The sequence below is a fragment of the Pocillopora verrucosa genome, chromosome 13 (genome assembly GCF_036669915.1).
Source record: "Pocillopora verrucosa isolate sample1 chromosome 13, ASM3666991v2, whole genome shotgun sequence".
NCBI classification, from domain to species: Eukaryota; Metazoa; Cnidaria; class Anthozoa; order Scleractinia; family Pocilloporidae; genus Pocillopora; species Pocillopora verrucosa.
In genome coordinates, this window is record NC_089324.1 from 3,381,507 (window position 1) to 3,403,907 (window position 22,401).

Below are 22,401 nucleotides of genomic sequence, written 5' to 3' on the forward strand. Positions count from 1 at the left end.
AGAACTCCCTTCCAATTCGCGGGAAGGTTCTTTCGACTAAAGAAAAAAAAAAACGAGTTTACTAAAAATTAAACGAAATCCCAAAATTCAACGGGAAGAACATAAGGAAAAGAGGGCAATGCAAGCTAGGGAAAAGAAAACATCAACACTCAGGTAGAGGCCTTTTGTTCCTCGCTACAGATTCTCTTAAATCATTTCAGAGTAGAGAAAATGTCGGGACCTTATATATCCATTTAGATCACTGATCACTTCACGTACACCTCTGCCAATGTCATCTACTGTATAACTGGCACTTATTGCAAAAAGTTATACATTGGTGAAACAGGATGACGACCAGGTGACTGATTCCGAGAACCCCATCGCGACGTAGAAAGAAATGACAAGGACACATACAAACCAGTCGCTAGACACTTTAATCTCCCTTACCTCTCTAAGAAGCATATGGCAGTTTGCGGCCTTTCCCTACAATTCGCAAACTCCAGAACAAAAATTTATCTTTCAAATCGGCACTTTTAATCTCCACGGCATCAAAGAGCGCTTTTCATTCAAGTAATTTATTCTTGAATAAAGGAGGTGAGTTTCTAAAGAAACTGTGCTGCTGCGTCGGTGGAAGAGTGTAGCATGTAATTTAGTGTTAACAACTGAGTTGAAAACGTAAATTGGCCACCGTAAAGAGTTAAAAGGCTGACGTTTCGAGCGTTAGCCCTTCGTCAGAGCGATTGGAATTTATTCTTGTTTTCTCGTCATCACACTCCCACCAATGGTGTAGCTCTATTTTCTGCATATAAAAACACACAACCTACAATTCCTCCAATCGTTCTGACGAAGCGCAAACACCCGAAACGTCAGCTTTTAAACTCTTTACGGTGGCCAATTTACGTTAATAAATTACTCTGTTCTTAAGAAACAGATCAGGCTAAAAGTAGGAGCTTTGTTTTATTCTGTGGTGTGTGATTCACTGCATTAAAACGGGCTTTTACTAAGCAGCTCCATTTCCTAAATTCCAAGTTATAAATTTGCGCCAAACGCGATAGTAACATTTTTTATTTCCGCTCAATAAGATACCCCTTTCTGCTCTTTAATCATAAAAATTGTGTTTCGTTATCTCTTAATTTATTAACACACCTGTCTGATGACAAGTCTAACATTGACAAAATGTCACATTAAGAAAAAAAAAAGTAAAATTAATAAAGGCTGCCCAAATATACATAGAAACCACTAGAATAACAAACATTACCCCGTCAGTTTCAACATTTTTTTCAATATGCGCGTATCATTTTCGTTATCTCTGTTTTAATAAGAAAATGTCAATCTTCCTCTCCATTCATCATTTCTACAAATAATTTACAATTTCATTAAATTCTATACAAACTTTTCGTTACATAAATTATACATTCAATTACAAATATCGTCAACAAGGGAACATGTAGCCCCTCCCTTCCCCCGAAGTATGCAAGTATATTTGTCTAAGAATGATCTTCTGTGGCAAAAAGCGTTTGTGTCTTAATCTGCTGTATCCTCTAATTCCAGAACGTATCCTAGCAATAGCGGGTACAGTTAGAAGCGAATGTAAGAGGGATTTGTGTAAAATGGATGCCGTCCAATCAGTTCCCAGCACCCCGAGCAACAGCAAAGAAGTCCCTTATTCAGAACCAGACTATTTTTCAACTAAGAACCATAATAAAGCACCTATGGGAGGCTTCCGTGAATCATGCACCAAAGTAAAATGAGGACAACATGGCGGTATCTTAAACGTGTTCACTTCCAAGCACGGTCCATTATTTTGAAATCACCACTGAAGTATTTGAACAAGGCTTTGATGAGAGGTACACGTCTACAATGGCCCCTTAGTCAAGGTCACTTCCAAGCCCTGTCCATTTATCAGGGACCATAAGAAAGTATCTGTGCATGGCCTCAGTGAATCGTGTCCTGTACAACTCCGGGGACACTACTGTAGGCATTCTTCCTTGGCCTCCAAGAATGCCGCTGGCTTTAACGTACATCTCCAACTTCTTATCCCAAGTGAATGTTCGAATAAAATCTACAGAACAGAAAAGTGCATGAAAAAGATCTCCATTTTCACGCACAACTTGTCGTGCATGTTATGTGAGCATTATGTAAAGAAAAGCTGAGTCGAACGGAATTCCATCAATTGTATCGAATTGACTGAGAAGCCGAACTTCGCGTAGACCTGATTTACAGAATTAGATAAGGCTTAAGTGGAGTACGGCGTCTGCACCGGGCCTAAGCAGAGCTTTTAATAAGAGTCTGCAGTCGACCAATACTGCCGGCTAGTCTGCCATTTTGAACCGGCTACTTTCATGTCATTTAACTAGGATTGCCGAAGAAAAATCGTACAATTGAAATGCTATCGAAGAAAATTGTACAGCAGCCATTATGCAGTTTTGAGTGGGATTAGATACAAAATTTACCAAATGTGTGAACAGGGTCCACGTTCCGAATTCTTTCGAGGGTTGCGTGTAAGCTTCGTGGAGCGCTTTGGACATTTTAAATGAATAGTTCTCCGTCTTACTCGAAATCTGAAGAAAGTAAATGACGTTCACATTGGCCTTGCTTGTCTTCTACTTTCATACGTTTTGACAACCCTGCCTAATGCTGTCCCTTTTTACGAAGCTCTGCCTGACTCACCTATGATTCCGGTGACCAGTTCAGACCGGGCTTCGTCTATGCCTACCAACAGTGAATAATCCATCACCATCTGCTGAGCAAGGAACTCGGTGTCGTTGTGAATAGCACGTGAGAGAATTGCTTTGGAATGCGGGCGGATAAATATCGGGCACTCACGGATCACTGGAACAGAAAAAGGAGTTGAAATTAATTGCTGTATAATTAAACAGGGTGTTGTTTGTCAACGACTCGTGCAAAATCCCCAGCGACAAACAGAAATTCTGCAGATACCAGAAATGTTTCTAAGTGGAAAGGGCAGAACGCATGCGAAAAAAAAAAAAACGCGCGAAACAAACCGTTAGTAGTTAGCACGAGAAATATTCCTCCAGCGAGTAACCGCGGAAAAAGAGCGGGAAACATGCCAGCCAATAAAGGCAGGCGCGGGAAGAATACAGTACTCTGTCAGAGCCTAAAAGTCCAAATAGAAACTAACGTGATTTACAAGGGGTTACAACTAGTTAAACGGTAAATTTACTACAAAAACCCATAAAAAGAATCGATTCATTCCTCTTCGACTCACTTTCAAGCAGGTTCTCGTCCAGTAATACATCGTTCTTCATCCCGGAAGTCTGAACGTACCGGCTTCTCATGGAACCTTTTAAATCGAAAGTCTGAAGAGATAAAGCATTAGGCGTCAAGTTTCAGATAGAAAACTTGAATTAATTCTTGCGACCAGTTAAGACTTAATGTTGCAAAAAGGCAACTTTGAAAGAGTTTGAGCTTGGAGATCTGAGGTCCCACAGAATTGTGGAAATTTTGCGCAAAAAAAAAAAAAGGAAAAGAAGAAAAAAGACCATTATTGTAAATTACCTGCCGTAGATTTTTCCGTTTTATTGGTAAGATACCCTAGTTTCATACCTTGTCGATTTTGCGGTCGTAAAACAAATTTTCCATAACAAGCACATCCTGTCTCATCGTAGCACCTGTCTGTGAGTTCTTGTAGCCAATCCTGTATATTCCCAGGATCTTTGCCAACAAGGTCGGTCGCTATCAAGAAAACAAGAAAACAATACAAATCCATTTTCTGATGCTATGCGAAGGAAATTTACTACCAGAGTGCAAAGCATGAAGTGCAAGTGAAGTCATCGTGTTAGGCGACCCCATCATCGCTTTTTAAAGGCAGAGATCTGCACACGAACAGAGTAACTCATTCTGCGAGAGCGCAGACTGGGCTCTATCGTAGTATTACTCACCCCCCCCCCCAAGGATATGATGCTACTCAAGCACAATACCTCACCCCCCTCCCTTCGGCTTTTCGTTGGTACCCATTTACACCTCTGAGTAGAGAGAGACATTGTGGGAGCAAATAATCTTCTCCATGAACATAATGTAGCGACTCCATTTAGGCCTCGAGTCCGGATCCCACAACGTTACCACTGCCCCACCACGTTCCCGTACCATACCTGTTCATCTAGAGCTTTATTGATGTAGCAGAAGTAGTGTGGTGCAAACTCCAGAAAACACTGCAACTCCAGTCTTGACATCTGCTTCATGACAAACCGGTCATCTGTAAAGTTATCGTTGACACATTACCAATGAATTCGCAATTGTGTGGAGAAGGATCTCAATTTTCTTTCTTTAAACCTTATTTTCGACTCATCTTCCTTAGTGCAATGTTGCACTTCGTTTTCTGTGTTTGAGCAGGGTTGAATGAGAGACGAGGGTTAATGAAGCCAACGGCAGTACAGATGCCAGATGTATTTCTTCTTGAAAAGCGGTCATTTTGTGAACGTTACAAATAAGCGTTAAAACATCGAATATCCGACTCGAAATAAATCGTCAGGAAATAAAAATAAAATCCAAGTGACCGCTGCGGATAGTCGGAAATATCTAATCTAAATTAGTAGATTTCTTTTTTCTGTGTATCCATTTAGTTTCTCACCGAATGACTTGAAAAAGGCAGATCCGGATTTTCCACCACGTGCTCCCCATGAAACTGAATGCTGCAGGGAACGGATGTACCTAGAGGACATAATGTGCACAAAATTGTCTGAACTGGAATACCTTTCAGTTGCAAGGGAGGGGAGAATGTGGATAATTTTCACCATGCTCTAAGCTTCGATGATCGTCTAGCAATTTTGGCAAAAAAAAAAATGGCTGTAAGCAGGAAAATATCAACCAAAACCGTAACCCTTTACACCCTAATATTAGTATTCATATTCTCCACACTGATCTCTCCACATTTCCTGTGGGACTAAAAAGGAGAATTTGTTTGATAATCTTTAGCTTCTTAAATTGGTGATAATTTCCGTTATTCTCACGACCGTAACATTTAATTCAAGGGTGATACTGTAAGCAGAAATTAGACGCCAGGCCTTTCAAAGGCGTTAGCTAATATCTTCCAGAATACACACAAAATATCGGCAATTTCACTGAGACAATTACAATCGTGCAGCTGTCATATTTTGCAGTCAAAGAAATTTTGTCTTTCTACTTTGTTTAATAATAAAAACAAAAGGGCAGTTTCCTCCTGCGCAAGGTGCCACACGAATCAGCTTCAGCAATGGTGTAGGTATCAATGAGGTCAAGGAAATCCAAGCAAAAATACATCTATGTTATTAACTTACTTCTCCTCGCCGTCAGGAAAGATCCTCTTTCGCAGAGATCTGAATTGCTCCGCGTAATAGATACTGCAGTAAAATCGGCAAGTACTGTCAGCAAACTCTGAAATTAAAACAAAGAGTCAAAAAAAGTCTAAACCAAATAGTCTCGGAAAACATAAGAGGAAAAAGTTGAAACAGTCACGCGACCTGCCCTCGCTTTCTTTTGCGTGACCCGTCAAGTAAAGATAGCGTGACGCTCTCAAGCATTCGTTTAAGCTCTGAAACAAGGCTCTCCCTGTAAAACAAACGTGCAAACAAACGAGCAAAACTTTCTTACGGTGCTTAACATGAAAATCCACAGCTGGGTTTGCATCCTTCCTTTGAAAGCCAAACTGCAGGAGTCCTAACGAGAAAGAAAGAAGATCACAAACATCAAATGAAACTAGAAAAATGTCACTATCGGTCAACTCTTCCTCAATTGTGTTTCCATTGCGTTTCACGGGGAGGTTCTCAAGAGCAAACTTTGACGACTTAAATAGTCCATATTCCTCTTTTTTAATCAATATTGTCCCCAGGCTTCTTCTTTTTCCTCCTTTTTTGAACAAGATACAGTCAGAGTATCTTCCTTCAGCTTCCTCGTCTTTGGAGAATATTTCTTGGCACCTAACTAACAAGCCTCTTCCCCCTCCCCAAGAACATCGAAATACTTTTATGGCACCCAGCCGTCTCACTCGTTCACGAAAAAAAAAATCTCGTTCATTCTCACCGATGTCATCTTGTGCCGGAATGTCTGGCGGTGCGTTATTCTCCACCTTCTTTGCGTCGTCCTTGGGACAAGGGGCGTTGTTCTTCCCCTTTGTAAACACAACTCTCTCCACTTTTCGGTGTTTAGCATGTTGGGTGGCCTGTGGCTCAGGCTCTGCGTGAAATTCTTGACTTTTGCTCATGAATTCTAACTTTTCTTTGGCAACAGAAGGCGTTTCCCCTTCTTCTCCCACAGCCAATCCCGTTTCGGGATCCACAATGTCTAAATGCACATAACCTGAGCGAAAGAGTGCTTTAGTTAGCGAAGCTGTGGGGCCTCAGACGTAGATCGAAACTGCTCTTACTGGTTTAACCCTGTACACTCTAACATCAGTATGCATATTCTCCATACCGATCTCTATACGTTTCCTAATGTACTTGCAAGGAGAACTTGCTTAACAATCAAGAGGTTCTTCAATTAATCATCATTTCCTTTATTCTCATGACCTTAATGTTTGATTCATGGGTGATATTGGAAGGAGAAATTAGATGCTGGTCGCTCTCGCCGATTTAAGGGTTAAAACGCTGGGCGATATTCATTCCAGAGCCACTCTGTTCAGAAGCCCATTTATAGAGCCTTTACCCCTATACCACGTCCTGGAGACAACACTTTCCCAATTAAATATATCAATAAAGCTGTTTTTAACAAAAGGGGAGGTTTAATACGCCATAAAAAGTTTCATCAACAAAACTTTTCGCCGTGTTTACAAACTGATGAAGATAAAACGCCGTACAGAACTACTGATATAGATAACTTGAAAGTTTGCTCATTCTCTTTTCCTTAAAAAATGTAATTCTCCTCAACGCTTCACGATCCATCAAGTTATCGATTAGATCACATTTTCTAATATTCAGATTTCCCCAGCTTAAAAAACCGGAGAATGGATAAAAACAAAACAGTAGAAGAAGAGGCTGCATATTTTCACCCTGTCCTCAAATTTGTATCAGGAAGTTCGCAGTCACACAGCGAAATATGGTCATTTCCGCGAGAAGAAAGCCTAGTGATCAGGGACCAATGTCAGTATCCGAGTATCCGTTGACCCTTCCTTGTTACCACGCATTTTCTCAAATACTGACATTGATCTATCATTTCTAAGAAAAAAATTACCTTCTCCCCCATCTGGACCGGAATCAACTCTAATGTACGTCTGCGTACCACAATGACTGCCTAGATGTGACTGACTTTTGACAGATAAATCTCCAGTTTTAATGACGTCCCTGAAATAACGAAATTGTTAGAAGGTTAGCTCTGGCGTGCTTGTTAATGACGCGCTTAAAATGAGACATTAAGGAAGCGTTACCTGAAAAAAAACTTGTCAAGGGTGGGTAAACGTGTGAATGGTTGAAAGTGCGTGAAAAATTATCTTGGAGAGCATAGAAACAAGTGAGAAGAGAAAATGTGGGAAATTGTGTCGCTGAGGTGAACTTAGACGAAAACAAGACTTGAATAAAAGCGCACAAAGACACCGAAAACTCGAGGCGCCAGAAAAATGAGAGACTGGAAAAGTGTTAAAAAAACCTTGTTAAGTGTTGCTGTTCTTGTCGGTAATATTGCTCGATTTGAATGATAAAAGAACAGATAGGCTACTCTAAAAAGATTTCTGTAAAGACGGCCTAGAAACAGTGCAAACACAGAAATTGTTCTGTGAAAGAGATCAAGTGAAGGAACAGCCTTCCATGAAAATGTGCTCTTTAACAAATGATAAAACCTTACTATTTACGTGACACTATTTCCCTGATTTGTCACACAACCTCGATTGACTCGGGAGTGACTCGTCATAAAATCTTCTAAGGCAGAGGGAGGAGTACCGATAATACAAAACAATCTATATTCACCCTTTGCCCTGTAAGTGTTCTCTAGCTGCCCCGTTCTTGATCTCTGATAGCGTCTGCTGAATTTGAAGCAAGCGTTCGTTGTATTCCTTTGTACTGAAACAAAATCAAAGAAACATTTGATCACGCATGGTCATCGTAAACCAAACCAATAAATTTCATGCACGTTTAATTGTTCAATAAAACAGTTGAGCCAAAAGACATAATCTTCGTGAAACTGACTTTCCACACAGTATTCCCGTGGCTGCATTTCAGAAATGAAGTTTAAGACTACCTTACCTCAATACTGTAACCCCTTCCCTCAAGAATAAGTTCAAAGTTCACCAAATCTAGACTAAATTCCCCACCCACCCCCCGTAATCTCATTCAAAATACAGAAATACACAATATTGGAGTAAAGAGGAGGGGGGGGAGTTACGAAAGGGGAGTGGGGTATACAACTGGTTCCTCTATACAGAATATTGCGAATCTCAGTGGCAACAAATTAATAATTTTGAGGAGGATATCAACTTTTATCAAAGCAAATTGGTGAGGTTTAGTCATACTTTCAGGGATAACCTTTTCTAGACCTACCACCCGTCACACGTGTTAGACACAAAGTTTGGGAAAACCGAAATTTCATCTGCACGCTATGCGTGCCTACTCACGCGTCTCACCTCAGTGTGTAGGCTATGATGGAGCTAGTCTCTTTCTCACTCACAACCACGAGAACTTTCTCTCCAGGGGGGAGGAGGTGGTGTTCGTGACTTGGACTGTAAACAAAACATGAAAGTTATATGTCAATATCAGTCGTTCTTCCTACATCACCTTTTTTAGAACAGAGTTGTTCAACACACCACAAAAAACAATCTTCAAGCAGAAATATAATAACCACCGAAAAAAACACTTGAACTCAGAATAAAAGATGTCATCTCGACTCTTTGCCTCGAAGATCTACGCATGAATTCTCCTCACTATTTGTCAAATACTATCCCTTACTGATAGTTTTCTTAACCTCACCGCCCTTTAATAACAATGACTCAACATCATAAGAAGAAATTCCTTTTTGGTCACTCTAAAGAGTGAAGGAGTCAGAGACTGGAAGATTGGATCAATATCAGTATCTGGGCAACTGCCCACCTACCCCTCCCCTAACCCAACATTAACCTTAACTAGTTGTCAATTGACTGTTGTTGAGTTAGGGGAGGGGTAGGTGGGCAGTTGCCCAGCTACTGATATTGATCCGAAAGATTTAAAACGTAGTAAAGCGTGCCAAGACTTTTGTCACTCATTGTAGCTTTGAGGTCCATCTCCATGATAATTTCTCCGTATTCCAAAGTTATTTACTTAGGGATGCCAGCTACTTCTGTAAGAGAGGATATCACTAACAGTTGCAAAAGAGAGGTGTATGAGAGGCAACTTACAAAGTGGACGGTACTGGCTGAAAGGCAGAGCCGGACATAAATGATGAGATGATGTTTTTCACTTTCTCACGCTTGCTGGTTCCAACTGATGCTGCAAAAACAAGCCTCACTTTATAGCCTCATAAAAAATCTCATCAACTAATAGCGAAGTAAACTACAATGTCTTGCCCTCCCCCCCCCCGCACGAAAGAAATTGGTTTAAAATTCAGGGGGGTAAATTCTTCAAGGATAAAATAATAGTAATGAATGTACACAGCCTTGTTAAAGTAAACCAAGTTAAAATTACGGTGATAGACTAATAAAGGGCTTGGGGAGTAAGGTTGGTCAGCGGCATACCGTCTGTGGCAGGCGTAGCATCCGGGTCTCCTCCCTCTGAGACAAGAGCTGTTGACAGGAAATAATTTCAGAAGACTTAAACAGAACACAAAACAGTCTATATCTGAAGGTAAACTGCAGCAAATAACAACATAATCAGAAACAATTGGAATGAGCCATTCAGCTCGGAAGATGAGCCAGTGTTAGGGTAATGAAACATGGTCAGTTTACGTTTGTTAAGATGATATGATATCTTTTTCATGGAAAGTTACATCACCTTGTTTATCCACGGTAAATTATCACTAGTTAACTTTGTTCAGCAGTTTTTAAGGTAACACTGTGACTAACTTTGTTTAAATTTACTGGAAATCGCTTAATTGCTGAACTAAAGTCATTTTAAGTCATTTTATAAATTAGCAAAATGTGACTGTTACAAGAACGTCAAGAAAAGCCAATCACAAATTGTTCAAAATAAGGAACTTTAATGGTATGTTTTAAAAACTTTACATCCCTACCCTTTTTAGCAGTCACTTGCCACTGATTAACCGCCCAAGATTGTGAACGAACAACACCTTTGAAATAAAGGTAAATAAAAACAATTTTATATGGCGGACTTTTTTACCGGCCATGCGTATCATAAAGATGACTGCAGATTTGACAAGTTTAATGAAACTTGACCGCCGTTGTTGAATATCGTAACTCCAAAGTAAAATTATCGAGCGGCCACAATTACAAGAATCGTTCGTCATGCGAGTTGTGGTTAACTCCATTTGGTTTTGCTCTGAAACGTTCGATCGAAAATTCAGTCGGGGACTACTGAGATTATATTCCCCCCTATAGACTATAGGGGGGAAGAAATTCGTGCTAATGTGCGGTGTAAAACGGTCATCACCTGCTTCAATGAGAATGACACAATAGGGAAAAAAAAAGCGAAAAAGTGTTGCCCGTTTTACACCGCATTTCATCCAAAATGTGGGGAGAAAAATCTGGAAAGCTTGAATTGTTGGGGGGTGGGGAAAGACAATTTGGCGGGTCATCCAGCGCCCCAGTACTCCTACCCAAAGTAGTTTGTCCTCTTTCCAGATCACTCTCAATGTATCAACTGAATTAGCAAGAAATTCCAAGATCATGAGTGGCGGACTTAGTTATACTTTGGAACAAAAACACAGTCTGTATAGAGTGTAGGATTTCCGGGGAGATTTTATATGCCACTGCTCTCTACGTTTTAGAGGTTACACAGGTAAAAATTTCATGTCATGGATGAATGACGTATGATAACACAGCGACTGGAGATCAATCACGCATACTCGCTCCAGCCCTACCCTTCTTTGGTGAACCGCCCTGGTTTGTAGCCCCCACAGACTGGGCCCTATAGAGACCTTGAACAAAGAAAGTTTCAAATATATCATTGGTCAATGGTGTCGAACGCCAAGCTCAGGAATTCGCAGGGTGAGGTACGCGTGAAGAATTACAGAGAAAAAAGGCTGTTACATCTGAAGTCAAAGAGATGAGGCATTCATGCGGTTATCGCTCATTATATTATTTTTTGGCTCCTGAATACGCAAAGTGAGGTACTTATAGAGACCTTCAAAGAGAGAACTCTGTTAGAACCGAAGTTGAGAAGATGAGGCATCCTATTTTTTTTTTTGAGAGTAACAGCCTTAAATTTTAGTTGTTATTCTCGACTATTTGGAAATTTACTGAAGAGACATTCAGGGTGAGTTTAGAATAAAAGAAACTATCACAAGAAATTAAAATTGGTTAAATAATTCAAATAAGATTAAGCCGATTATCCAACTAAATTAAAGCCTTTCTTTAATGAAAAGCTCCTCAATGTTACATGGTCATCACCATAGAATTTTTCGTTTCCCATCGGAATTGCTGAGGCTTGGGTTCAGGACAACAGGGTTATTAAGTACAGTCGAACCTCGATTATCCGGACTCATCGGGACCTCGGTAAATAGTCCGGATAATCGAGAGTCCGGATAATCGAAAATATGAATATTAATGAGATAGAAATGTGAAATAATTATCTGCTTATCTTTAATCAATAGAACGGCAACCTTTCGCTTCGTGGGCATGTTTTTGATTTGAGTTTACGATCGATCGCTCGTGTGTTTACATAACCCACGCAGAAGGAACTAATCAAGCATGAAATTCCCTTAGCAACAAAACAATTGAGCTAACCATATATCAGCTGAACGCATCAGAATACTTCTTTGACTCGTCGCACTTTCGAATTTTGAAAAGCGCATAGGATAATACGCTGTTTCAACAGTCTTTTGAAAGGATTATTGGGCTTTTTGCGACTTTGAGTTTTCAAGATCAAAACTAATTAATATTCATGGAAAAATTGGGACCAGAGAAGAAAGTCCGGACAATCGAATAGTCCGGATAATCGGGGTCCGGATAATCGCGGTTCGACTGTATTATCAACTGAGTTGATAATGTTAATTAGCCACCATAAGCCCTTTGTCAGAGCGTTCTGATGAAGGGCCAACGCTCGAAACGTCAGATTTTAAACTCTTTACGGTGGCCAACTTACGTTATCAACTCAGTTGACAACACTAAAGTACGCTGTTATACTCTTCCACCGACGCAGCACCACAGTTTCTCAAGAAACTTACCCCCTGAGTTCAGGAGGAGTTCAGGAGAAGCTCAGGTTACTGGAGAATAAAGCGTAGTCAAAGATGCGCGTCCCCCAACTAAGTGTCTTCCTCAGTATAGCCCTTGCTTTTCGAACCGAAGTGATAATTACATGCTTCCACTCAAAAATCATAAAGAGAATTTAGTTTAGCATCAAAATTTTGCTTGCCAGATTATGTTTTTATCCTTTCCGAAAATGGGGCCGTGAGGCGATGGGAAACGAAAAACAAATTTTGTGGTTATGACCTCAACCTGTGTTAGATAAAGATTATAAAATTGAAGTTAAAATCACCAGTCCAAAAACTTTAAAATCGTCGTATGACGATTAAATGGCGACAAGGTTTTCTCTACCCGACCAGTGTCAAGAGCAAGCTACCAGCTTTTATTAATTCGGCGGTTACACTAGAACTAAATAGCGTTTGTTCAGTAGTTACTCAACAGCATCGTAAATGTTGCTCATACGTTTTGAAATGTATGTTAGAATTATCGAAGATTAAAGGCCAAAAGGCAAAGATAGAATTCGTAAGACGTTGCATACGTATGCATAAATAAATAAACAAGTTATTAAATACAAAAAATGGTTCTCAAAAGGTCTACCGTACCACCTATTTCAGGAAAACTAAATTCAACCAATCAGAACAAACACTCTACAAAGTGAACCAATCAGACACAAAGGAAGATGAGGCAACGTGCGCGAAACGGAGCAAGATAGCGCAACGTGTGCCACTAAAGCGCGGGAAAAAGATGGCGCGGAAAAAGATGACGCGGGAAAAAATGGCGGTAGCGAGTGTGGGACAAACTTTAATTTGTGCCAAGAATGACAAACATGCAAATAACGAGGGAGGATGCAGAACACAACTTGCAGGGGAATACAGATTTAAAACGAGAAGCAAGATAGGTTGGCTTTATTCCCAATTGGTTGACAAAATTTTCATGTGTGTTCTGATCGATTAGAGTTACATATGCAAGTTTCGGTCATATACAAAACTGGGTAAATGCAAAATGACATAGAAAAAAAGAGCCTGCTTTCGACAGTAGTGACGTGCGGTTTAACGTAAAAACACAAAAACATGTAAATCGCTAAACAAAAACAATCACAGAAAGAAACATGACAACCAACAAAACAAAACATGAAAAAAATAATTAAGATCATGCGAGCTATGAAATCAAAATTTTTTAGACGTGTACGATTCACTTCAGTGTTAGGAAAACCAAAAAATATTACTTTGACTGATAAGATAAAACCAAAATGTGCAGATTGCACTACAGGGAAAAAATGATCAAAGATGGAGAAGATTAGTGCCACAATTTCATTCATAATTTGTAAAGTTGGAGGAAAAAACTTTTGGTTGTGAAGCATCCTTCTTCTTTACTTTGACTGAAGACAAAGTTAACCAGTCTCCATCGCGGATTAAATTAGTACCAATCCGTTCTCGCAATTAACATTTTGCCTATGTATTTATAATTTTCTACACAAATCTTCCAATTCCACAACAATCGTATTTCAAAAAACACTATTTATTTACTCACTTTTCTTGTTAAAAGCTGATGGTATCACTTTTCTAACTTCGGGCGTGTTTCGTTCACCACAAGAGTCATTTGCTTCTTTTTTCTTAGCTGTCCTGTCTCCTTTTCCACGCCAACCTGCATCGGTTTCATCTTCAACCAGATTCTCTGAGTTGCTTGACAACTTACCGCAACATGATTACATAGAGACAAGAAATAATGATAAAAAAGTTAACATGAAGTAAATTAATAATCGTAATAAATCGTAATAGGATCGAGTGGGGTTCAATTGGATCTGTAATCGTAGGAGTGATCAACAAAATCATACAATCGCGCAGAGGCAGTCTGATATGTTAGTCACGAGTATGATTACGGACAGAATTGGACAACACGATACCTTGTCACTAATGAATCAAAAGTTTACAAAATTTCAGAAACGAAACACTTATTTGTTAAGCACATCCCAGATGGAAAGACAAAATATGACTGATTTTATCTACGAGAAAATGAACCCAGTAGTATACCATGTACACTTCTGGGCCCAGTTGTATAAAGGGCGGATAACGCTATCCAACGGATAAATCGCAATCCAACGGATAAATCGCAATCCAACGGATAAATCGCTATCCAACGGATAAATCGCTATCCAGCGGATAGGTAATAGCGAAACATATAGCGTTATCCACCCGATAGAGAGTTATCCAGTGGATAGCGTTATCCGATCTTCGAACAACCTGAACAGCCTGCATAGTCCCGAGGGAAACAGTAAGTTTTTTTTTTCCCCAAGAGTCCTAATGTTTCCCGAGACGAAGTCAACCAATCACGGTGCTCGTTTTGTTGAGTGAAAAGTCTCTGCCTTATCAGGCTTCAATCAGGCTGCTGATAACAAATCACGTTCAAGAATTTTGTTAAACTTGTGATTTACTGTTGTCCCAGTAGCTCCTACATCATTAAAATTTTGGTATAATTCAGTATTTTTTTTCGTTTATCAAACCCTTGTAAATTCCAAGATCTGATCTTCAATTCTTCCCTCTAGCCACTTTACATTTCCTTGTAGATAACTAGGAGAATTTAGTGTCACATCGGTATAACACCCTCTGGGTGATAAGCTCGTTAATTCTCATCTTCTTTTTGCTAAAAAATGTATTGATATTTGTAAAGAGGATTTGCATCTTGATCACAAGAGAGCAAACTTAGATGTTTTGAGCATTAACTCACCACAGACTCATTGGGGTCTTTTTTCGCATGTGAACTTAGATCAGAGTCACTTCTGCTCCTCTCCACACAGTTTACAGCACTGGTAGACTTCCCCTCCGGAACAACTTCGTTTTCCTTCGATAATACAGCAATGAAAGGGGGGGACGACGCCACTCTGCGATGACCACGTACGAAAGTCGTTTTTAACGTTTGTGTCTCAGTTCCCTGAGCTCCACTTTCTTCTTCCAAAGACGTTAAAGATTGTTCATGACTTACATTTTGTTTCCCGTCATAAGATGAATTACATATTTCACCGTCTTCGGTCTCTTTTTCAACAATATACCAAGAGGAGGTTCTGTTGCCTTTAAGGTGCAGTTCATTTTCAACTTTCAATGGTCCTCCACAACGTCCCTGCTCTCCTCCAGAGTTCTCTGTACAAGCACCCTTAAATGTTTCTGCGTCCATCTCATCTCCGAAAGGATCATTTGCGTCTACCATATTGTCGCTAGAGGGACCCTTGGCCACTTCCGTCTTGCTATCATCCGGCCCCTTGGCGCCATACGTCTCAAGCTCAAGATTTTCCCCCTTACTTTCCTCCACCTCAACATCCACAGGCCACTCTATACCGCCCACATTGACACCAGAAGGATCCTTTTCAGGACGTATATTCATAGCATCAACTCGAACATTTTCCTGGCCTGCCATCTTTACTTCTGAAGAATTCTTAGTTGGGTTTTCAAGGATAGCTGCCGCACCTTCGACTTCTCCACTATTTGATCTATCAGAAATTTCTGGTTCTTCCCGCTTCGGTGCAACAGCCACAAAGGCTTTAATGGAGTCAGCAGGTCTTTCAATCCTTGAAACATCTTTGTCCAGACCCACCCTAGCTAGGGTCTCCTTTTTTGCCTCAGGCGTAGAATGTCCCTTAACCACACCTCCTACGGGTAAAATACCAGCCGTGGGGGAATCCCCAGGGGTGCAGGTTTCATTCTCCGGGTACTGAATGGGTCGAAAACCAGTTGTTGCATGGAGTACCTCCAAGTCTGTCTTATTCAATACTTCGGGTTCATCTTCGTTTATCTCAGGGTTGGGGTGAGGTGACGGTGATCTTGATCCCCATGGGGTGAGAGCAGGGCTAAGATTACCGTCTGGAACACTGATGTCAGACGCACGTATAAGATCAGTCGATTTTGACAGCTGCTGTTCCGATGAGGAGAAATAGGTAATTAGATATTACACAGCGTCATTGTTTGCATTTTAGTTGAGTAGTTCATAATACCGCATAAAAAGAACTAACGTATTTCGAGATCCCCCTTACGTCACCCTTAAATTTCGTTGACACCCATCTGCCACACAATTTTTTCGACCTCCGGCGAAATGGAACTGTAAAATAATCCCAAAGAGGAAGTCGAGGGGATTGTTCGATATTACTGACGGAACCTGAAGATAATTGTTTCTTTTTAATAGGCGAGGCGGTTACTAGAGCAACTGCATTTTTCTCCATTTTATCTGTTTTCCCTTTAAAAACATTCAGAACTCGCAGAAAGTCCATTTGGAAAACTGGTGCTATAGTATCATAATGACCACGCGGAGGGTAATTATAACAGGATATGACGTAATACTTTACCAATCAAAAAGTGCATATCTCTACAATTATCCGGACAATCAAAGTAACTATTACATTACGAACCCGGTTAAAGAAATTGAGCCCACACAAAACTTAGCGCCTTTATCCAGTAAACCTGCAGCAGAAAGAGAAAACCATTACCTCGGATACGGACTTTGCATCGCTTTGCATTGAAGACAACAGCTTCCCTTCTTTGTAAGAAGACGTCACGGATTTGATATTTTTCTTCTTTTCAGCTTGAGCGTATTCTTGTAACCTTTACATTTTCACGAAAATGGACAAAAATGCTTACATAAGTAACCAACAAACTGGTTCCCAGGGCCCTCTTTCTTCCTACCTTGAGAGGAATAGAGATAGAGCACTGGTAATGACGTTGAAGAATTGGGCAGTAAACCAATCTCTTTTCAATAGAATAATGTAAAAACGTGAAGGTTCTACCAAGCAAAACACAAAAGTAAATGTAGCAATCTTAACGAACAGTTCTTACGTGTTGTTCCAACTCTCTACAGCTTCACAAAGGGTTTTCTTGAGACTATTCAAGCTGTTTGCTATGACGTACTCTAAAGCCAATCTATCTTCGGGAGCCAGGTTTTCGCAGGTGCTCACGTCCTCTGTGGCCAGCGGATTATCTAGCTCCTGAAGACTGGCCGCTTTCTTTTCCACAATTTCAATTTGCTCCAGGAAACGCTTGTGCTCGTCCTAGGAAAGCCAAGTGAGACAGAGAGCAATGAATTAATGCTTTGGAAACATAATTTTATGGCGATACCAAGATTTTTACGAGTGCAAAATCTTTCACTAGTTATAAAATCAGCATTCGAGTTCTTTGAAAGAGAAACACAGGCATTCCATCCAAATTTAATGGTCTGTTGAAAAGTCTGAACTATTGGACAATAGATTCATGAACACGATCAAAACGTTCTACAATTCATTTCATGATTTCTGATAAAAAAAACACCACCACAATATTTGCTGTAGCAAGGTTATATAAATATTGCCAGCAACGAAATATTGTCAACATGAAAAAAAGCAGTTGATCCTTAAGCGCCTCATAGACTATCTGTTAAAAAAAAAAGTCGTATTTCGTAATTAGAAAAATTACTGAGTCCTTACATTGAGTATTTTAAATAACTGTTGTATTCTTGCTTGGCGTTCGGGCAAAATAATAGGGTAATCTTTCAGGGACTCAAGGCGGTCAGAAATCGCAGCAAATACTGTGTCACCTCTGTAAAACAAATAAAGGAAAGATTAACCTCTTTCTCCAAAGTCTTTCTGCAGAGCTTCCGCTGAAAAGATTTAAGGACAGAATGTCAGGGGTAATGAGATATCAGAAATTTATTTGGAGGAGGAAAAAACTAAATATACGTGTATGTGTGGAATACGTCTAGGGGTCTCCACTCTCCGTACGGGTTCAAGGGAGTCGCTGCCCAATATCGTTATCACTGTGACTCTGCATACCTCCTTACAAGGAAGAGCGGATCAAGTTAGAGACCTAACCGTGCCATTGTGTTGTGTTCTTGGGCAAGAAACTTGCCTCTTAAAGTGAATCTCTCCATAAAGGGGTATAAATCGATACCAATGAACTATTAAATGTAAGAAAATCCCTCAGGGGAGCGGATGAAACAAAAGGCGTAACACTGGTCACCTCATGCAATTAAAAACGAGATAAGCTCTGGGATAAATTGGCTGATAAAACCAAGTAAGTTCATTTGGCTGATGAAACATTTATTTCTACTCTGATGTCAAGTGATCCTACTTGGTTGTCATGGCACGTAAGTCGCTTATCCAAAAGCTGGCATCTCTTGTTTTTTCTTGAATAAAAATCTGTGGAGAGGGGATGGCTATCTCGAACAGTTTGATTGGGCGGTACCTGCGATAAAAACACAATAGTAAACACCCCTCTGGCAATATAAATTTGAGCAACAAGAAGAGAAATATTGAAACTGTAAAGGAAACGCATGAGAGGCTGAAAATGACAAAATGCCCGCGTGAGGGTGGGGGAGGGTGGAAAATCTGTGGAGCCCACTTGGGGGAGAGGGGTAACTTGTGGGGCCCACGTTGGGGTGGGAGGTAACCTGTGGAGCTCACTTGAGAAAGAGGGTTAACCCGTGAAGCCCTCGTGGGGGAGGGGCGTAATCTGTGAAGCCCACGTTGGGGTGGAGGGTAACCTGTGGAGCCCACGTGGTGGTGGGAGGTAACCAGAGGAGCCCACGTGGGGGCAGGGGGTGGTAACCTGTGGTAAACTAGTAACCCACCCGGGTGGAGAGGCAATATTGGCAATCGCTTCAAACTACAGGAATGGTTTCGACAGCCATGTGAATCTGAGTCGTAAGCAAACTTTTATATTTACCAAAATAAAACAACAAAAACGTACTTGAAAGAAGCTACCATGTTAGCATAAGCAAAGTACTGATAATGATCCTTGTGGAGAGAATGTCCGCATGGTTCCACACTCGCTCGGCGCTTGTAATTTCCTGCGTAAAATCTCAATTCCAGGTACTTAGCAAACGACAATGCCCATGCCTCAGGGGATAGGGGTACAATTGGCGTTACCTTGAAAAGAAATAAATAAAAACAAGAATTAAAATTAAGAGATATCAATCGCCAGTTACATAGTTACGAGCGCAGATGAGGAAACTTGGACTTTAAAGGCATATTGCAAGATAAAAGCAGAAAGATAAACAACTTTTCTTTTGTGATTTGCCTTGCTCTTTCCCTCGCTTTTCACTTCTTTTCGTTACGTTTCCCTGTATTTCCCGAAGGAAACATTTTGGATCAGCGATAAACCCTAGAGAAAACAACAGTCTGTAAAGACAAGATCTGTCTGTTCATGTCATATTTTACCATGGGACGGGGCCTTCGAACCATCTTCCCCCTTGACCAGAGAGTAAGAAGTGACTTTGAATTTTCTTCTTTATCATTTCTCATTTTTTTATCCTCTCTTTAAATCCTATTGAAATGAAGAGGCGTCACTCCTAACTCGTCAAGAAGTCAGCTACGTCCCGCACCAACTTCACATTTTTTTTAATTCAAAGCTTAAAAGATTTTAAGTACGGTCTAAAATCATTTTATAAGCTGTTAACCTGTTTACATTCTTTGCACCAGCTCCATGTGAGAATGGTGTGTTGGAATCCTGGGATAGGTGACTCTAGATTCCTCATGTGAATGTACACGGACCCAGTCCCATGAGCGAAGTACCTCACGTGATCCACCATGGGTATGTCACAGTTCGGGTTGGGACAGATGTAGGAAGGCCTGGAAAGGAATCCACGTGTTTCAAAAAGGTTCACACAGATATGCTGGTGTAAGTTTCTTTTTTACAATCGACCTTAGTATTTACCGTCATCTTTTCGCAGTTTTTTTGTTAGTACGTTTTCACTGGCGACGTAGTCGGAGTCGAAGACGTACGAGCGCTTTCAAACGAGAGAAAATAAAAAAAAATGGAGTCGCAAGCAATTGCAAGCAGTCGTAAGCAGAATTGGAAGAACCAACCAATCATAATTCCAGTTCTCGAGCAATCCGACGGCTTACGACTCCGACAGTCCACTCGTTAAGGAGTCGTTGCGGCATCGATATTTTTCTTCCGATTCTGTCGGTTTGATTTTCACTGGATAGTATCACTCTGCGTTTCTGAGTACGACTCCGTCTCCGCCGTAAGGGAAAACCAGCCTTAAAATACGGCATCTTAACTTCAGGAGCAGAACTAGCTCTTGTTACGAAACGGGTGTTGTACCTGAAGCAGTAAATCTCGAGAAATCCACCAAGGGTGATATCATTTCGTCCGTAAAACTCCATAAAGACGGCCCTGAAACAAGTCAACACACCATAGCAATTATAGAAAGTGCAAGACGTGACAGGAGTATGTTATGTTCCGTGTCACATCAAGACAAAATCAGGAATTTTCTTGCAATCAGAGGCCAGGGAGGGGAAGGGGTGTGAATGTGTGTGTGTGTGTCTGAAGCGCGGGAAAATTCAAGCGACCAAGCGATTTACATCTGATTGGTTGAGAAGGTGCCGCCACTTTTGTCGACCAATCATGGAGCGGAGCCAAAGTATTTCTGTGCTACTCCCGACACTCGAATGAAAATTGCGTTACACGCGACAAAGACCTCACGTGTCTCATCTAGTTACTCACCACGGACTGATGCACGGTCGGGGTGAATTATTCGATTCGTTTGAGTAGCTGATGAATAACACAGCTATTCTCTGATGGAAATAAGGATCCAAACAATCCATATGCTGCAAAATAAAAATGTGGCAAATGGAGAATTACTCGAAAGTTTCAATAAAATTTTCCAAAAGCGGCTGCTGATAGTGTAGTAGGTGGATACGGCTGCGAGAGGTCTTACGGCGGGTCTATAGATCGCCTGTCACCGACTTAAACGAAACTTCCGTGATAATTGCCATATCCATCACAGATCAGTGACCAACGTACACGCGAAGCCACTGCACGCTTTTCACGACGGTAACCGCGTTTAAACTTTTACTATAGACGCGTTAAATGTGTGTTTCTTTTGCGTATTTAAAAAACATGTTCAGCATGATATGGCAACATTTTTGAGGGGTGAAATAAAACTACACCGACAAAATTCGCTTTATGAGCACTTTCACCGCAAAGAAAAAAAATCAACTTAAATTCTCCACCTCATCACCACAGATAATTATACATTACAAGAACGATAACCTCACTTTAAGCGTATTGGAAAAAATTTTAATATTGATTTCCCAAACCTTAACTTTATTTTTTACTAGAGGACGTAACCGAAAACTACACACAAAGTTACCGATTTCGAAAATCTCACATCGTATAATCAATCATACAAACATTTCTCTTACCTTTCGATTAAAATGCAGTGGGCTCGTTGGAACAAACGGATCTTTCTTCTCTTTTGACTCAACAGTTTTTCCATGGGCTTTACCCTTTCCTTCGCGATAACCTCCCTGGATCTTGCCTTGCTCGGTATTCTTCTCAATCGGTGTCTTCTTGGTGAAATGCTCCAATACCTTGCTTTGACTCCTACGCACAGACATCCCATTTTTCGTCAGATGAATTTGCCCTCCCTGTGCGCGAAAGTCGGACAGTAGTGTTTGGTACACCATACCACCGGGCTCCAGAGTTAACGTCGCTGACAACAGCGGATGAGGCTCTAACTTGCAAACACGTTTACTTAGACATCGCTGGTGAGGATGCTTAGAAAAATCAAACTCCTCTAGTCCTTCTTCGGTCAAGGGACGACTGGTATGGTCCAACGTAAGCCTTGAAGACCAGTAAATATCCGGTGGAAGCGTGGATCTCAGAGCCATGTTTCGACCTGCTTCCGTCAGTAAGTACGGGATTGGATAGTCCAGAAACGGTGAACTGGACAGCACGGTGCTTTTCAGTGCTGTCATGAACAGATCACTTCCTTCTACAGTATCCTGCTGAGACGCTTTAGGCAAGTTTTTATTCTGTTCTGAACAAGATTCCTTGCAGTCTTCCTTCCCATCCACTTCATTTTCACGTACTTTAAACCTCTTTTCGAAATTCCTATTCGCCATTTCCCACTCTTCCAACAAATGACTGGTGTCAGGAGGCATAGCAAACTCATCCATTAGAAAATGCTGCTCTAGTCGTAAGCTGTAAGCAACGTACACCATATGTCGAAAGATCCGCTTCACTTTAGCCAACGCGAAACTGTTCCCGCCTCGTAAGTTTACTGTACAACCCAGATCAGCTGGGCAGCCTTCAATAAACATGAGTGTCTTGGACTCTCCGTGCTGTTTAATACGACGTAGAGATCAGGAATTGTTTTTGTAATTTAACAACAAGTGACAAGTCTTACCTGTCGTTCTACATACAAAA

At 40.8% G+C, this 22,401-nt stretch overlaps 1 protein-coding gene across 4 annotated transcripts in view; it reads right to left on the reverse strand.

Moving 5' to 3' along the window:
- Window positions 1-428: 428 nt before the first annotated feature.
- The window catches only part of LOC131768351 (1-phosphatidylinositol 3-phosphate 5-kinase), a 35,422-nt gene continuing 13,449 nt past the window's right edge, over window positions 429-22,401 (reverse strand). Inside the window, exons 14-40 of one of the 4 annotated variants that reach the window (XM_059084084.2) lie at window positions 21,396-22,316; window positions 20,695-20,798; window positions 20,293-20,364; window positions 19,643-19,814; window positions 18,934-19,112; window positions 18,316-18,429; window positions 17,673-17,784; window positions 17,050-17,261; window positions 16,704-16,818; window positions 14,957-16,132; window positions 13,763-13,922; window positions 10,909-10,965; window positions 10,102-10,158; window positions 9,608-9,655; window positions 9,272-9,362; window positions 8,525-8,620; window positions 7,872-7,964; window positions 7,144-7,253; window positions 5,998-6,273; window positions 5,569-5,634; window positions 5,256-5,352; window positions 4,571-4,650; window positions 4,092-4,195; window positions 3,547-3,675; window positions 3,209-3,299; window positions 2,650-2,811; window positions 429-2,041 (exon numbers count right to left, since the gene is read on the reverse strand). In XM_059084084.2, coding sequence (XP_058940067.2) covers window positions 1,848-2,041; window positions 2,650-2,811; window positions 3,209-3,299; window positions 3,547-3,675; window positions 4,092-4,195; window positions 4,571-4,650; window positions 5,256-5,352; window positions 5,569-5,634; window positions 5,998-6,273; window positions 7,144-7,253; window positions 7,872-7,964; window positions 8,525-8,620; window positions 9,272-9,362; window positions 9,608-9,655; window positions 10,102-10,158; window positions 10,909-10,965; window positions 13,763-13,922; window positions 14,957-16,132; window positions 16,704-16,818; window positions 17,050-17,261; window positions 17,673-17,784; window positions 18,316-18,429; window positions 18,934-19,112; window positions 19,643-19,814; window positions 20,293-20,364; window positions 20,695-20,798; window positions 21,396-22,316 — 5,088 coding nt within the window. In that variant the 3' untranslated portion in view covers window positions 429-1,847. Of the gene's footprint in view, window positions 2,042-2,649; window positions 2,812-3,208; window positions 3,300-3,546; window positions 3,676-4,091; window positions 4,196-4,570; window positions 4,651-5,255; window positions 5,353-5,568; window positions 5,635-5,997; window positions 6,274-7,143; window positions 7,254-7,871; window positions 7,965-8,524; window positions 8,621-9,271; window positions 9,363-9,607; window positions 9,656-10,101; window positions 10,159-10,908; window positions 10,966-13,762; window positions 13,923-14,956; window positions 16,136-16,703; window positions 16,819-17,049; window positions 17,262-17,672; window positions 17,785-18,315; window positions 18,430-18,933; window positions 19,113-19,642; window positions 19,815-20,292; window positions 20,365-20,694; window positions 20,799-21,395; window positions 22,317-22,401 lie in introns of all 4 variants that reach the window. The other 3 variants (XM_059084083.2, XM_059084086.2, XM_059084087.2) reach the window with 3 other exon arrangements.